General features: G+C 40.8%; 1 protein-coding gene across 2 annotated transcripts in view; it reads left to right on the forward strand.

The window, feature by feature from the left end:
* Positions 1-1,249: 1,249 nt before the first annotated feature.
* The window catches only part of NAT10 (N-acetyltransferase 10), a 62,564-nt gene continuing 45,706 nt past the window's right edge, over positions 1,250-18,107 (forward strand). Inside the window, exons 1-12 of one of the 2 annotated variants that reach the window (XM_030200767.1) lie at positions 1,250-1,308; positions 2,923-3,046; positions 6,592-6,683; positions 7,471-7,642; positions 8,155-8,277; positions 9,015-9,076; positions 9,463-9,577; positions 10,956-11,063; positions 11,433-11,566; positions 11,659-11,752; positions 13,212-13,310; positions 15,320-15,456. In XM_030200767.1, coding sequence (XP_030056627.1) covers positions 2,939-3,046; positions 6,592-6,683; positions 7,471-7,642; positions 8,155-8,277; positions 9,015-9,076; positions 9,463-9,577; positions 10,956-11,063; positions 11,433-11,566; positions 11,659-11,752; positions 13,212-13,310; positions 15,320-15,456 — 1,244 coding nt within the window. In that variant the 5' untranslated portion in view covers positions 1,250-1,308; positions 2,923-2,938. The other variant, XM_030200766.1, reaches the window with a different exon arrangement.

The raw sequence follows: 18,107 nt of genomic DNA on the forward strand, positions 1-18,107 counted from the left end.
AGGTGTCCCACCATTGGCAAAACGTAAAACACGGATACAGTGGGCTCCTCCCAAATTCGATTACAAAACCTTTAAAAGTTCATTTTTTCTTAACCTATTCGTTTAGATACGGATATTTTACATATATCTTCCGAAATTTTTTTTTTTTTTTAAAAGACTGTTGATGTATTATTGCATACCAATCTCTTTCTCCTTGAAAGTGGTGAGCCCCCATTCTAACAATAAATTTGACTGGTTCCTCTCCACGGGAAGGTAACGTTACATCACAGGGGGTGTGACAGCGGGATCTGGCGTTCGAGGTTAAAACAAGGTTTAATGACAGAATGAGCGCTTCTTTGTTTTGATGGCCGCCGTCAAAACAAAGATGCGCTCCAGTCTTAAGGTAGTACTTAACAACAGATCCGGAAGATCCTGGGGATCTCGCAGATCTGGCTTTTACATAGTCCCGTTTTTAACTCGCACATGCCATTCTGCTGCACAACTAATATTCCGCCAATGTCACTATGCTCATATTAGCCCTCTCCTCAAGTCACTTCACTGGCTCCCTATCCGTTTCTGCATACAGTTAAAAATCCTCTTATTGACCTATAAGTGCATTCACTCTGCAGCTCCTCAGTACCTCTCCACTCTCATCTCACCCTACATTCCTCCCCAGGACCTCCGTTCACTGGGTAAATTACTACTACTGCTTATCATTTCTATAGCGCTACTAGACGTACGCAGCGCTGTACACTTGAACATGAAGAGACAGTCCCTGCTCGACAGAGCTTACAATCTAATTAGGACAAACAGGACAAGAGATAAGGGAATATTAAAGTGAGGATGATAAAATAAGGGTTCTGAACAAGTGAACAAGGGTTAGGAGTTAAAAGCAACATCACTTTAATATTCTCTTATCTCTTATTTGTCCTGTTTGTCCTAATTAGATTGCAAGCTCTGTCGATAAGGGCCTGGCTCTTCATGTTCAAGTGTACAGCGCTGCTGTACGTCTAGTAGCGCTACAGAAATGATAAGTAGTAGTAGGTCGAAGCCGCCCATCTCAGTTATTTCTTTTTCTACGGGAGCGGCAGCTGCCTCAACCGGTCACAGAACGTACTTTGTCGCAATGGATAGCGGCTTGTATCTTTTTCTACCACGAAAATGCAGCGCATCGTCTTCGGACTCTATGGCTAGTAAAAGCGCACCTTCACAGAGTTTCTCCTATAGAGATTTGTAAAGCAGCGCCGACTCCACTATCAGAAAGGCCTACTGCACTCTCCTCTGACGCAACTTCCTGTTTCCGGCAAGGCGGGATGAAGTGGGAGAGAGGTGATGATAGGGTTGTGTGTGTTGCGCATGTGAGTAGTAGTGTTTCATAGGGACGATCACGGCGCACCGGAGAAGGAAAGCTGAAGGATTGCTAGTGGGCGACCTCAGAGTCAGGTATCAGTGTGATCGGGGTGGGGGGAGTTGAGGGACAGGTGCCGTGTCGCGAACAAGGGTGGGCGATAGAGAGAGAGATGGCAATATCAAGTGAATGGGAGGCCGATCCCCGAATGCATGTGAGGATGGGTGCTCGGCGTGTAAGAGTGTGACTACAGCCGAATGTGTGTGACTTGGTATCTTTGCATCCTGTGATGCACTGGGCAGGGCCAGTCTGCCAAATAAGAACATTTACCAAATTAAGGGGAAAAAAATTCGTATAATTCAGCAGACCGACCTTGCTCGGTGAATCCCAAGATGTACCTCGTGGTGGTTAGTCACCGCCGTTTTTCAAGATGTTGGCACCCGAGGCGAGTGGGAGACGGGGGTCAGATGGGGGAATGCCACTAGATAACAGAGGTTAGGTTTTGAGCCGGGGCTGCTAGGCTACTAGGGATTGTTTTTGGAAGTCCGGGGAACAAGGAAGAGGACCTAGGTTACCAGTGAACTGTGCAGAAAACTGTTGGGGACTCCTGTCCCTTCTGTGCTACCTCTGACGTGGTAGATTTTTCACATTGTGGACATCAGCACATAGATTATAAACTTCTCTGCATTGCTGTGGATTAGCTAATACTAGGTGTTTTAGTTCAATCCTTTTATTAAACATTATACAAAACAAGGGGGGGGGGGGGGGAAGCATCAAACCACCAAACCACCAAACCAATTCACCAGGGAAATACATAACAAAGAATGCTTACATTGCAATAATCTGACATGAGTGAAGGTGAGAGTCTCCAAACAGAACTAAGTTTAGCTGGGTTGTCGAAGAGTAACAAAATGAAGGAATACTAAACTTAGGGCACTCTTTACTAAGCCGCGCTGTAGGTGCATTAACATTTTTAACGCACGTAAACCATGTACGCGCCTACAATATTCCTATAGGCGCCTACATGGTTAGTGTGCATGCTGAAAACACTAACGCACCTTAGTAAACAGGGCCATTAGTAAAACATTAAAAACTACAAAGTAACAATCTCCCCGCATTCAACAGTTCTAACATAGATCCCAGACTTCTTTGCCCATGGTCAATTGGCCAAGTCTAGTAGCCATAGGGCTATAACATAGATGATTTAACCTCTTTTGGCATAGTGCCTCATAACGCGTGTGTAGATCGCTCGTTAACCTCATGCTTCAGCCCATGTTAGTTTTCTACATTGGTCCCTGATTGAGCTGTGCTTGTATGTAACTAGTCTGAATGTAAATAGACACTAGTTGCTTGTTTGTACTGAGCTAGGTCTTGGACAGCAAAGTAACAGTAAAATTTTCAAGGGCTTGACATAAAACTCAAGTGTAAATGTATTTTACATTGTTTGGAAAGAATAGAACGTAATACATTAGGTATAAAAGTGTTCAGCTGTTGAAATCAGGCTGCTAGAGATGTAGTAGGGTCAAGTATGATTATAGTTTGTTTATTCTCACTAGGTTATTGTTTTGTTGTTCCCTGTTTGTTGTATTTTCTAGACATTTATATTGAGTAATGCAGCGGAAAAAGATAGACAATCGTATCCGGGTGCTAATTGAAAATGGAGTGGCAGAACAACACCGAACAATGTTTGTAGTAGTGGGTGATCATGGCAAAGATCAGGTAAAGACAAATGAAAGAATAAAATGTTATAATTGTGGCTGAAATATGGACAGATAATATTCAGTTCTCTTTCAGGTTTTTTTGCCACGATTTGGATTTCTGCCAGGTACTTGTGACCTGGCTTGGCCACTGTTTTGAAAACAGGATTCTGGGCTAGATGGACCATTGGTCTGACTTAGTATGGCTACTGTTATGAGAAGTTGGGATTACTGTGATTGTAATGTTTTTAGTTTCTTTAATACAGAGTTTATTTATTGGGGCTTCTAGGCCACTTTTCTGGGAGAAAAAAATCATATAAGGGATCTGATGCAGAAAGCCGTGTGTTAGGGCTCTGTGCTGAAACACAGCGCAGAGTTTCTGATGGCATATGTAAAAGAAAAAATAACATTGCTCCCTAATGCAGTAAGCAAGTCAAATGCTTTATTACTGAGAGATGAAATCTGGGTAGATTCCTCTCCAAGTATGATTTCTTTCCTGCTTTGGACACAGGGCAGTTCTATATAAGGTGTGCCTGATATGCATAGATGCAGTATAGGTGCCACTTAAGCATGCACGCTTGCCAAAAACGCTATTCTGTAAGCTTCCTCATAAGAGGCATGGTGTGCAATTGAAAAGGGAGCATACATGTGGGAGGAGCATGGGCAGGATGTGGGAATATCGCTCATCAACGTGCACATCTTATAGAATACTATCAGATGAGTGCTCTCCTATGCCTGCCATTTTATTTTTTTTGTTAGGATTTGTTTACCACCTTTTTGAAGGAATTCACTCAAGGAGATTTTGACTTGGTATAAGCAGGTGTGCCATTTTGGCTCACCAGTGTGGGTTTACACTAGTATTTTTTTGTAACAGCATCAGAGCACCCTGTTGCCATTGTAGAATTGGTGCTCCCAATGCTATATCAGGGTGCCATAAATAAAGGGCCAATTTACAGAATTGCTAACATTGTGTGAGGGCTCTGTTTCAGGTGTTCTGGCATATTCCTCAGAAGTTGATCATACTGCTTTTTACATACACTGATTCATTCTTGGGTTATTTCAGGTTTTCATTACTGTAATGCCTTATTTATTGATCTAAGGGCCACTTATCAAAATGTAGCAGTTGAGTAACTTTATAAAATTTGTTCACGTCATGCCCCTGGTGATAGAAACACACTTGTTTCCTGTCTTGTGGAGGATTAAGTTTAAAATTCTTCCACTAGCACATAGACCTTTTACATGGGTTTGCCTAAATATTTGTTGCATGGTCTGATTCCATGCACCCCTTTGTGTTCTCTTTGTTCACATTCTAAGCATTATTTAACTGTTCTTCGTGTTCCTCTTTCCCTTTTTGAATCCAGTAGAATGCTCAACTTCTTGCTTCCATTATTTGGAACTCTCTTCCACTTTCACTTAAATTGTGAGCTCAGTACAGACAGAGAAAGTACCTGTATGTAATATGTAACTCACTTTGGTTGTGCTACAGAAAGGTGGTATATCAAATCCATGACCCCTTTGACCCTTTATTCTGAGCTGAGACATTGTAAAATAATTTTAAAGCTCGTCTTAAAAGTTTGTCTTTACACACGCCTTTGGTGAGGGGATCTTGAATGTTGAGGACAGTGGTAAGAAAGGGGTGTATTTTTGTGTTTTTCTAATTTGCTATTTAATACTTGTGTCCTACATTTTGTTATAAGCTTTTTTTTTTCTTATTTTTACTGTAAACTGCTTTGATGTCTCATGTGAAAGGCAGTCTAAAAAATGTTTTAATATAAAATATTAAACTATGCCACACCACAAGCTGTCTCAGCCTACAGACAGGGGTTAGCCCCGTGCAGAGAACACAGCGAAACGTGATGGAAGATAAGGGCCAAGTGGACCATCCAGTCTGCCCATCCTCAGTAACCACCAACTCTTCCTTTCCTAACGGATCCCACATGCCTGTTGCATGCTTGCTTAAATTCTGACACAGTCCTCGCTCTACAACTTCCACCGGGAGGCCGTTCCACACATCCACCACCTTTCTGGTGAAAGAGTTTTTTCTTAGATTCCTCTTAAGTCTATTTCCTCTTAACTTTATTGTATGCGCCCTCATTCCAGAGTTTTCCTTCATTTGAAATAGGCTCGCCTACTGTATATTGACGCCACTGAGGTATTTAAACGTCTCTATCATATCCCCATGGATTTAGTGAAGGGAAATCTTGCCTCACCAATCTACTGGCAACGAATCCCAGAGTTTAATTACACGTTGAGTGAAGAAACATTTTCTCCGATTCGTTTTAAATTTACTACTTTGTAGTTTCATTGCATGCCCCCTAGTCCTGGTATTTTTGGAAAGAGTAAACAATCAATTCACATCTACCCGTTCCACTCCACTCATTATTTTATAGACCTCTATCATATCTCCCCTCAGCCGTCTTTTCTCCAAGCTGAAGAGCCCTAGCCGTTTTAGCCTTTCCTCATAGGGAAGTCGTCCCATCCCATTTATCTTTTTCGTCACCCTTCTCTGTACCTTTTCTAATTTCACTATACCTTTTTTTGAGATGTGGTGACCAGAATTGAATACAATATTCAAGGTGCGGTCGCACCATGGAGCAATACAAAGGCATTATAACGTCCTCATTTTTGTTTTCCATTGCTTTCCTAATAATACCTAACATTCTGTTTGCTTTCTTAGCCTCTGACGCACACTGAGCAGAGGGTTTCAACATATCGTCAATGATGATGCCTAATTCCCTTTCCTGGTTGGTGACTCCTAATGTGGAACCTTGTATTACGTAGCTATAATTGGGGATCCTCTTTCCCACATGCGTGACTTTGCACTTGCTCATATTAAACGTCATCTGCCATTTAGATGCCCAGTCTCGTAAGGTCCTCTTGTAATTTTTCACAATCTTCTTACGATTTGACAACTTTGAATAACTTTGTATCGTCAGCCAATTTAATTACCTCATTAGTTACTCCCTTCTCTGGGTGGAGGTGATGGAGACAAGGACTGTGTCTGAATTTAAGAAAGCCTGGGACAAGCATGTGGGATCCCTTAGGGAAAGGAGGAGATAGTGATTTGCTGTGAATGGGCAGACTGGATGAGCCATTTGGCTCTTATCTGCCAACACATTTCTGTTTTCTACTGCCTGATTTTTTTTGAAAAAGTCCTTCTTCCGTGGTAAAAAGTGGCCCAGCGCTTACCAATTTCATATGCCAAAAGTAGCGCTGGCCATTTTTTTTTTACTGTGGTTTAGTAAAAGGGACCCTAAGTCTCAGACAAAAACAAATCAAATAAATATGCAGGTAATTGACTTGCTGTAATAGTCCTCCTTTTTTGTTTTGAAAGCTGACACAATGCAGTGGTAGTATAAGAGGTATAATAGAGTTATTGCAGGCATTGAGGAAACACTCGGATCACCTTATGGCAGCCTTGATCTGAGTCTCAGCTCAGAAAAGCATGGGCCCTTTGATCTGGTAATAAAGATCTCGTGTTCCCCTGCTCGTTGGCAACTTCTTTTAAGACAAGGAATCTACTGTGGTTGACTTAAAGAAAGTAATCATTTTTAACTGTCTTGACAGGTGGTTATACTTCACCACATGTTGTCCAAAGCCACTGTAAAGGCGAGACCGTCTGTCTTATGGTGTTACAAAAAAGAGCTGGGATTCAGCAGGTAATATTCTGCAACTTCTCATTTTAATGGCTCATGTTCAATGCCAGATCTATCATACTCACATGCACAGTAACTGGTGGGTTAATATTGGGGCCATACGAACCATGTGGCAGGATTAGGGAGACACCAAAGAGCAGCTTCAGTCAAAGTGAAATATTATATCTGGACAGCCACACAAACTCAAAGAACTATCAGTGCTTATTTTTTACCTGCAGGAAGAGTGGGCAGGTTTCAAATAACCCACTTATAGCTTATAGTTGTAATTTATAATTTATTAAATTTATTATATTGCTTTACATAAAACAAATATCAAAGTGGTTTACAAAATTGAAATATATAATAAAATTAATAAGAAATGGAACTACAATAATAATAGTAAAGCTCACTCATATCAGATCATACATATCAAACAATAAGTAGCTCTCACACCTCAATAGCAATCAGAATCAATTAGTCCCCACACCCAATTCAAGATATTATTGCTGGCTATCTGTGAGGTAACAGTGTGGTGCAGTGAAGTTGTTATTTGTTATGATCTGTAGTTGCATCTATGAATCAATAAAGATATTTAAAAAAAATGATTCGGGGAGGGATGGGGTAGACGCAGGGTTGAAGGTTTACTTAGGGTGCTTGCACCAGATTTGGTCAACGTGATTTACGTTATAAAAACATCAAACAAGTCCTTGAGCGGTAAAAGGAGTTGTCGTACTGTAATAATGAAATTGGGGCTTCTTTTTTTCTTGATGTCTTGCCTGTAAGTCTGATCATGAGATTCATTCTTTTGTAGCCACCATAAGAAGAAAATGAGAAAATTACAAAAGAGAATAAAAAGTGGAACATTTAATATAAAGGAAGATGATCCTTTTGAGCTCTTCATAGCTTCAACTAACATTCGGTATTGCTATTATAGTGAAACTCATAAAATACTGGGCAACACTTATGGCATGTGTGTTCTTCAGGTGAGTGTTTCTCAAATGTAATTTTAATTGTTAGTTTTTACTAAGCCTATTAGATGTTCCTAATGCTTGAGTTAAAGGTCATTGGAACTTACGTTCCCTAATCAATGAAGTATCTGAAATTCAGATTTAAAAACTATTTTATCCTTTTTTTGTTGTTGTTGCATTTCTTGAAGTAATTGGAGTCAGGCTAGTTTTGCAGTTTCATTACTCTTTGGAAGACTCTTTTTGGCTTTTGCAAATTATGTACTCCATCATCTTATGGCAAATATATGAGTCGACCATAACTGTCCTTTTTGCAGTGAACAGGAAGTTACTTTCAAGCCTTTGATACATGTTGTTAGAGCAGTTTGTATGGTCATTTCATTGCTATAGATGTAAAGTACTTTGAGACAAAATCAACCCAACCCAAGAGTCCAGTCAGCCCATTATATCTAATCTGAGCTAAAAGAGATTTACTAGAATCTGAACACGTAGACTATTCATTTTAACGTTGCCCACAATCGATTTCCTAGGATTTTGAAGCATTGACTCCAAACTTGTTGGCTAGAACTGTGGAAACTGTCGCAGGAGGTGGAATTGTTGTTATACTCCTCCGCTCCATGAACTCGCTGAAGAAACTCTACACAATGACCATGGTATGTGGCGTATCTTGGACTGCCTAATTGCTGCTATAGGTTTGGATTCTAATTGAAGCAAGGAAAAAAAAAAGCAGATAGTAATCATTGGTAGATTAGTTCTGAGTTTAGGATCAGTATAAGTAGTTGCAATACATTTTCTAGTCCAGAAACAGAACTCAGTGATGAAGAATTACATTGATTTATTGTGTAGTGGAATGTGGAGGCAGCTGCACTTAGCAGCCTTCAATAATGGCTGTTTCCTTTTCATCTAGCTAGATTAGTCCATATCAGTGTGTTATATTGCCTAACCAGCAGATGGGGGTAAGAACACAGTTTTCAGTGACAACACCAGTATAAAAAGCATTGCAGCCTGGAGCGAGTCAAATATTTCTCTACCTCCAGCTGATAGTGCAGGTTGGATTGGTGCAGCTGGTCAGTCCAGGTCACTTGGAGAAGTACCCAACAGATACCAAAGAATAGGTTCATTTCTTGCAGCTCCAACCTAGGTCTGCTTGGCTATTAATTGTTTATGGGCTTCTCCCTCTAGGAATTATAAACCCATCTATGATAGGTGCCTTGTCCGCTTCCTCTAGCAATATATTCCACAGCTTGTTTGTTGAGTGCAAAAAATACTTGTCCAGTTTGTTTAACAACTCTCCTAGCAGTATTTTTCATGGAGTGTTTCCCTGCCCTTGTACAATTGGAAGGCATGAATAACTATTCCTTATTTACCCATTGTCCTCTTTCTTTTCCAGGATGTGCATTCTCGCTACAGAACAGAAGCACATCAGGATGTAGTGGGAAGGTTTAATGAAAGGTGTGTTGCCTATTTTATGCTATTGCTTTTAGTTTTCACTTAATAATGAATTGATTGACGTAGATTACGTGGCATTGCGATGTCCTGTTTCTTTGTGTTAGTGATCTCCGTACTATTCCTATTTTAGCCTTTCAGGATGGCCACCCAGAGAAGCATGCATTCAACACTGGATATCTATGATTCATATGACTGACTTTGTTTTGGTTACATTGCCCCAGACTTTGATTTTTATGTATTTTTATTGGTGCAAAGAGCCTTTCCAGATCTTGAAAGTGTGCAGCTTGTAGAGACAAGTTACATTGCATTGTATTTGTATCGTGCGTGTGTCTTGAAAACAAAGGTTCAGGAAGGTCTGTCAGATGGATATTTGATTTTGTTTGCTGTAGGTTCATTCTGTCCTTAGCCTCTTGCAAGAACTGCCTTGTTATAGATGACCAGCTCAATATCCTGCCTATTTCCAGTCACACCGCAAACATAAAGCCTCTTCCACCAAAGGCACAGGTGAGTAGAGACCTTGGAACATCTCCTTCATGTGTACTGAGGCAGGTTCTTATTCGGACATTATATACCTCATTTGTAGAGGTTTACACACAAAGAAATTAGACCAGTGTCATCAGATTTAATCTAGTAATCAAATGTCTTCACTGAGTGAAAAATTGCATAGGTTGAGGGCAAATTAAGCTTCACAGAGACCAGTTGTTCTGATGACCTTACACTTCTCCACTGAAAAATCCAATGAAGCTCAAATATTGCATTTTGCAGCGTTAAAGCAGAACTATGAATTATTGGACATGGATTGGTATCCTTACATATAAATATATAATTTTCTTAGATTGTTGAAAGCCACTCAAAAGCAAAGTTTAGAAGAGGATGATTGAGGAGAGATGGCCTTTACCGGCCATTCAACTAAGCCTTATTGACTTCTACTATGAGGGTTTGCAGATAGTGGTGGGTAGGTCTGCCTAATAGATTATGCTTGTAGTTTAGGAGAATAAATTATGCTCATAAATTAGGAGCATAACCTTTATAGAATAAGTCCCATGGTGGATATATTGTATAAAGGAGGGAGGAATTTGATGATACCTACGGGTTGGAGGATTTTCAGAGGGAAAATTGGTGGAAATTAGTCACCATTGAGAATTACACTATGAATTTCTGCACAGAATGTACATACACCCCAGTAGGGCTTGGAAAATGGGGCTGCCCACTACAGGTGCCTATAAGAAATGTGGGAACAGTGAGGGTGCCCAGAAGCATTGTATATGGGATTATCCGATCAAATAATTTTGGACACAGTTGTGGGCACATTTAAGTGATATGCTGGGGGTACTTTTACCTGTGAATGTAAGAATGAGTGTGCTGGACTGAATGAAAGATTTGCATGAGAGAATACAAACTCCAGTGTTGTTCATTCGCAAAGCCTGTTTGATGGCAAAATGTTCAATTTTGTTACAGTGGATAGAGGAGCAACCTCTGACAATGTTATTGTGTAAAATGCATGAACTCAGAGTGGAAAGGATGTCTGTGGCAGAGGTGGGAAAACAAGCTAAAAAGATTTTTCTTAAGGTGTGGACATCCTTTCGTTGACCATGAGGATTTGCAGTGTTTTGTTAAATAATTTTGAAATTTAGAGGTTTGTGGAATTGAACGTCCACAAAGATGTACACAGACAGAGAGATATGCGTAGTTACTTTGTATTGTATCTGTGTGTGCCTATTTATATAGACAGATGTAGACTTTCCAGTCAGCACCTGAAAAGGAAGGAAATGGGAATAAGACTGAGAGACATGAATGGGGACTGTCTGGGAAGTTGTGGTGTTAATAGTCTTGCTAATGCCTTCTGCTTCAGTAGTACATATTTTATTTTTTTGTTTTTCAGGAGGACAGTCTTTCACCTCTAGAAATGGAACTAAAGGACTTGAAGGAGAGTCTTCAGGATACACAGCCTGTGGGGGTGTTGGTAGATTGCTGTAAAACACTTGATCAGGTTGGCATCACTTGAAGAGATTGGGCCATGAGATTAAGGCATTTAGGTTAGCTCTTCCTGCCGGGTAATAGTCCTGATATAGCTGTCAACTCACACATGAATCATACACTTAGTAGTGAAGCCCTCATGTGAAGAAATGATCTCTGTTGCTTCATTGCTTTCTAATTCTCTGTTTTTGTTTGAGTGCCTTTAGTTCTTGGTATGATATACAGTGTTAGTACAGTGCTTATACCAAAATACTGTCTGAGGTAATTTTTCTTGCCTTGGTTAGGAATTAGGATCGAAGTAGGCTACAAGTTTTCTAGATTTTGCATACACACATTTTGTTGCCAGTGCAAGAGATTTTTTTTTCCATGTCCTGTTCTTTAGGCTAAGGCAGTGCTGAAATTCATTGAGGCCATCTCAGAGAAGACCCTGAGAAGTACAGTAGCTTTAACAGCAGCCAGAGGACGTGGGAAATCAGCTGCCCTAGGACTGGCTATTGCGGGTGCAGTGGCATTTGGGTATATGTTCAGTTTTATTTTATATAGGTTTAGTAATAACTTGTTCTTTTTATCAAGAGACTTAAGATGTGTTCTGCTCACTTCTTCTACAGGTACTCCAACATTTTTGTCACATCGCCGAGTCCTGATAACCTTCATACCCTTTTTGAGTTTGTCTTTAAAGGGTTTGATGCAATGCAGTATCAGGTCAGTACAGCCAACAGGAATCTGAGGGCTTCTTTTTAGTTACTTGTTTAACAGTACTAAAATATTTTCTCCTATAAACATACCTTCAGTGACCTTTGTTGTATTTCTGTTCTATGGTATGAATCGATAAGCCTCTCAAAATATTTTGTGAGGAAGTTGAAGTGGGACTTTCCGAGCACTGTCATATGAAAGATGAGGGATCTAGTTTTCCCTCTTTGGCCTAGCCGGGTGCTGGGGATTCTGCAAAGACAGCAGGGACGGAGGCAGAAATAGTGACACCTAGAAACCAGTTTTGGGGTGCGTGTTTAGGATTCTTGCCAGGTACTTGTGACTTGGATTGGGTACTGTAAATAGGATAGTAGATTTGATGGCCTTTGGTCTAACCCATTACAGCAGTTCTTAGATGTTCTTGGGAGCCTCAATAGGTGGGCCAGTTGAAAAGAGAATTAAAACCCTGTGTAACTGAATGAAAATTTGATGCCTTTAGAGGAGTATTCCAATTGAACAGCCCAAGGGAGCAAGCAGAAACGCCGAATCAAAACAAATTGCTATTGTATGAGCATGCATGGCAAACGTTTGGTTTGGATGTTAAAACTGTAGAGCTAGTTGACAATATTTAAATGAATTTCAAGGTTTTATGAACTTAGACGAATTTGTTTTGGTATGTTGAAGAGTATTACCCATAATTAGCAGTGTGATTCTTCGTTTTAAGCTCTACTGGCTGACCATTAACTAGATTACTGTGATACCGTTTATGTAGGTTTTACCATCTTATCAAATTAAAAGATTGTAATTGATTCAGAACACTGCTAATCATATTCTTTCAGGTCTTCGAAGGTTCAGTCATATTTCCCTGATACTTAAACAGCATCAGGACTTCCTATTTCTCACCATATACAATATGAAGTTTTGATCCTTATACAGAAAATACTCTTCACACAGATTCTTTCGTTATTATCTTCCTTGATTATCCCATATCCAACATACTCCTTTCGTCCTTCAAATCAGAATCGGTTAAGAATTCCCACTCTGCTCACGTCACCCAGCTGCCTTCTCCTTAGGACCATCTCTCTGGAATCCTATTTTGCATTGAGTAATCTTATTCCCTCTTTAAAGTTGGTTTAAAGGTGCATTTATTCACTCATGCTTACTCATCTGGCCTTGAGTTGTGAAGTTCTGGTTGGCGTACCTGTGTAGCTAGGTGTGCCCTTTCTTATTTTATCTAAATGAATTCTTTTGTACTTACATCTTTTCTCCTTTTTCTATATTGAGTTGGCGTTCCTTTCCTTTTTTATGTTTTTATTTTTTAAATATTATGATTGTAAACCACTCTGATTTTATGAAGGGTGGTATATAAAGATTAAATAAACTAATCTAAACTTTTTACAGGTTGTGCAGGAGAGACAAATGTGTCTGATAATTAGAATGTTTCAGCTCTTTGTTTTTTTTTCTTCTTTAGGAACATTTAGACTATGAGATTATTCAGTCTCTGAATCCCGAGTTTGAGAAAGCAGTTGTCCGAGTAAATGTGTTTAAGGAGCACAGACAGACCATCCAGGTGAGGGGCTGATTTGCTGCAGTTTTTTTTTTTAATTTAAAACTTTATTAAAGAACATTTGAACTGCACAATGAACAAGGATTTCAAGTCAACATATTGTGACAGGCACAATATCTGAAAAAGGTATAGACTCTAAGATAAGTTGTCAACAACAACAGTTCAACTGTTCATTTTAATTTATGTTGACTCTCCCGAAACCCACACTCTTCCTAATTCCTCCTCTATTAGGGACTGGGAATAGCATACTAAGGCGAGCTAATGGATTAGCGCATGCTAATGATTAACATGTGCTAAATGATAAGATGCCCATTATATTCCTATGGGCGTCTTATTTAGCGCATGCTAAATCTGTTAGCACACCTTAGTAAAAGGACTCCTAAATCTTTGTCATAGGCAGCGCAGTTCCCCTTATATCGAATCCATTCTCCTCTTCCTCCTTCTTTCGGTTTCCCAGGTTGCCATGGTAAGCATAGACCCAGTCCATTATACTCATTAAAGGGGCAAATGATCAGTTCCCAAGGAGCAGGATATTCTGGTAACCTTTGTTCAGTTTTACAAAGACCGAGATGACAAAGGCAGCAGCCTCAGGGATCAAGGGGATACTTTTTGCCAGAGTCTGGATATTCCAGCCCTGCTTTTTGATTCTGTCTGTGACTGGGGCACATGATATACCCTCACAATTAACCTTTTGTTCCTGAATTTTTGATTGGCTACCTATATACTATAGAATTCATTTTAAAATTATTGCTCATATAGCATACTATGAACATATCTTTTCTTATTTGAGTAATTTTGCTATTCCATTCACACCAAGGGCTTTGAGATCCTGCAAGACCACAGAATGAACTTACCACTGGCTGCTGGTGCTCGATGGGAATCCACACCTATGAGTGCTTTTGCATGGATTGCCCTTACTTTTGTGGAACAATTTACCCCAAATTATATGAGTGGAAATGGTTTTGAAAAAATGTAAATTGTTATTTAAAATTTATTTTTTTTAATATAATTGGCATTCAATTTACTGTCTGAGAAAGAGTGAAAGGTTTACTAACATACCTGGGAATGCAGAGTAATAAGGTGTAATTAGATGTAATATGATTTTCTGTTTTTGCTTTCTTTGTAAACTGCCGAAATCCTCGAACGCTTGGCGGTATATCAAATTTTAGTAAATCGTAAATTATAAGAAAGCAGAGTTATCAATCTCTTTGCCTTGAGTGGTAGTTAAAATATTTATTAATCATCTTCTGTTTCATTGACATTTTATTTCTGAGGGGATATTAGGTTTTTGAGAACTGCTATTTTATCCACTTCACTGGGACCTCTGCTTGCTTTGGGGTCTAGAAAACTATAATTATTGCATAAACAGCAGAAGGGGCTCTGGGCTAGGGTTTGAAAAAAATGGCAGCTATGGCCCTGTTTATTAGTTGTAATAAAATCTCATAAAGAAGCTTGTTGCAAACATTCCTGGTCCTGCACTTGTAAGTTCCTTCACTGAAACTGCCAAAATTGACCGAGTTGTGCCATATTTGTCAGTCAACAGATTTGGAATATGTTGCTGGCTGAAGTCTGTAAGTTATCAGATGCTTACAATTTCCATCTAAAAATCACACATCTGCTGTGGATTGTATTATCCACCAGTGGGAGTTGATAAGCGGTAGTTTTATGAAGTAATAGTACTTGTAAGTCATTGTTATTTATATATTTCTGTTTAAACGTTGATTGTGTATGTTTTAATGGAATCCACTAAAAGACATGGGGTCAGTGGATAATAAATGTACAACAAACAAATGAAACGAGTGAAAGGAGAAGAGGTTTAGCTTTACTGCTTCCTCTTATTTCTAAGAAACAGCTTGGCACTCTTAAAGGAGGGTTACTTGATTTTCTAAAAAAAATACACACAAAGCAAAACACTGACTAAGCAAGTGTGTTGCTGGGGAGGGAATCTCTGCCACTGAGAGATGCTATGGAAATGGCACTTTGCTGTAAGGAACTGTATCTCTACTTTGCAGTACATCCATCCTGCTGATGCAGTGAAATTGGGACAGGCTGAACTTGTCGTGATTGATGAGGCAGCTGCTATCCCTCTCCCACTGGTGAAGAATCTTCTCGGCCCGTACTTGGTGTTCATGGCTTCAACCATCAATGGGTGAGGTGCACGATTTGCTTTATCTTGTTGTGTAGACTCTGCAGCACATCTAATGTGATGGTGGTGAAAGCCTTCATGGGGAGTTTTGCATGATTGAATATTTTGGTACCTGTGTACTTTAGTTTAAGCTCCAGCCTTATAATTGTTTGATAGTAATTATGGACGACTGATGGTCTGCTTGCTTGAAGAGACTCAGATTTTGTCTTATTGATGGAACGATATGTGCGTTGTTATAATGTTCTGATGGTACGAGACATATTGCTATTACTGATTTTATTTTAAAATTGGTTTTCTATTACATAGCTTCTCACTGTTCCAGAACCTGTGGAAATAGTTGTATCCATCAACCAGCAGGTGGCGATAGAGAATTGAAAACTGAGCTGAGATATATTTCTCTTGGCATCCAGTCCAGCTCCTCGGTATTTTCTGTCTCCAGTAGGTGGATGGACACACATTTAAGCCTCTGGTCCTGAGTGATTTGCTCCTGGTCCCCAGTGGAGCTTTGTGGGTGGTTTGAGTCTGCAGAGTCCATCTGGAGGTCTTCAGATCCCTGTCTCTGGTGCCCTGCGAATTTACTTCTTCCCTCCTTTCACCTTTCCCTGTGGAGCTCTCCTTTTTCCAGCACAACAACCTTAAAAAAAAAAAAATAGAAAGGGGAAAGAAAAAGGTTTACTGCAGAGTGTGGAATAGAGTATCATTCCTGATTCTTTCTTTCTCATCTGGGATAAGACTTGTGGAGACTGTGAGCTTGGAGGGAGCAGCCAGCAGTGGCAAGTCTGACTAAAGTTTGACCCGGAACCGCTTGGAGGGCTGCAAGTTCTGCTTGATGCAGGGGATGGATCCTGACTCACCGCTTGGGACTGTGGTGTGCTGCGCTTGTGCAAGATGGAGGTGAATGACGACTCCTGCGGAGGCAGTTAAGTGGTTTTCTCACTATGGGACCTCTCGATTGGTGTCAGGGTGTTGCAGTGCGTGCGAGCCGGGAATCCCGCAGGATGTTGGGGGGAAATAGCAGCAGCGTGTCTTTGGATTTGTTGTAGCATCTGAATATGCCAGGGACTTCGGGCTCTCTGGCATGGCTGATGTGCAGTTTGACGCAGGAAAGCGCTGGAATGGGCGACATTTTGTCGGGGCCAACTAGCAGTGAAGAAAAGCCGCCTCACAGAGAGCACAGCCGCCATTTAACAATCTCAGAGCCCAACAGAGCATTCAACTGCATCGGCATTTTTGTTTTCTCTGGAGTTTATATTGCTCTTACACTAGGCCTATTTACTGAAGCAGGAACAGTCAGAGTTGCTGCAAGGTGCTTCGGTTTCTCGTTTAGCCTCATCTGCCCACTCCATCTCTGTTTATCCCTCATTATCTGATGTGATCTTGGTCTATTCAGAGGAGCCATCATTGAATGAGCCATTAGGAGAGAGAGCTCCCTCTAGAGGAGGGGGATAGCCTGGAAGTACTCTTATTTCTGAGGCATTGGTGGTGCTTTACTTTGAGGAGCCTTCTGCTTCCGGAGTTTGTCAATCATGAGTGGCTTTTAGAGGTCCTTCTAAGGCCTTTCCGATGTATCCAGACATTCAAGACCTGAGTAGAGCAGAATGGGTCTTGCCAGGCATGGGGCTGAGAGTGGGAAGAGCTGTGGCTTGCCTCTACCCGTTGGTTCCGGAGGAGAAAGAGAAATTGCAACTTCTCAGGGTGGATTCCCTTGTTACAGTGGTGACTAAGAAGACCACCTTGCTGTTGGAAGGGGGCGTTGCCCTAAATGACTTACAGGATAGGAAGCTAGAAGGCTCACTGAAACAAGCCTTTGAAGTGGCCTCTTTGGGTCTTCAAGCGATAGTGTGCACTTCGTTCATGGCTAGAGCATGCCTGAAGTGGCATCAGCAGTCTGTAACATAAGACAGGTGCCATAATGCCTAGCTAGAAGTGGGGTTGGCCTACTTGTCGGATGCTATTTACTTACAGAAGGTTACAAGTTGGAGTTCTCTTGCCCGGTTGCTCCTTTCTTCTTGAAGTCTCTTTATGGAAAGGGATTAAAGGCAGTCAAGCTTCAGCGACTGAAGATTCCTTGCTGTCACTCCAGGCCATTGTTTCAGTTCCGCAGGCTGAACAGGGACTAGACATTCTACTTCATTGTCCAAAAGAAGGAAGGCACCTTTTGTCCAGTCTTAGATCTCAAAGGTCTAAACCGCTGCCTCAAGAGTGTCCCACTTTCACACGGAAACATTAAGAGCAGTAATAGCGTCGTTTCAAGTGGGAGAATTTCTCACTGCCCTCTGTCTCAAGGAGGTGTACTTGCATATACCTATATAGCTGCCGCATCAGAATTTTCTGTGTTTTGTGGTGCTGGGCTGTCACTTCCAGTTCAGGGCTTTGCTCTTTGGACTTGCCACAGCATGAAAATATATTTTACTAATGTTATGGTGGTGGTGGTGACCTTCCTTTGGCGAGGGCTGGTGTTTTGAGCGTGGACTTTCTCCCTTCTCTGCACAGATGGCATACATCCTAGCATTTCTCCAGGCAGGCCTTCAGAAAGGATTGGCGTAGGGTTATCTAAAAGTTTAGGTGGCGGCTTTGGCCTGTTTCAGGGGCCGACTACAGAAGACATCTCTTGTGGCTTACCCGGCTATTGTTCAATGCTTGCAGCCTCCCTT

This window comes from Microcaecilia unicolor, chromosome 4 (genome assembly GCF_901765095.1).
Source record: "Microcaecilia unicolor chromosome 4, aMicUni1.1, whole genome shotgun sequence".
NCBI classification, from domain to species: domain Eukaryota; kingdom Metazoa; phylum Chordata; class Amphibia; order Gymnophiona; family Siphonopidae; genus Microcaecilia; species Microcaecilia unicolor.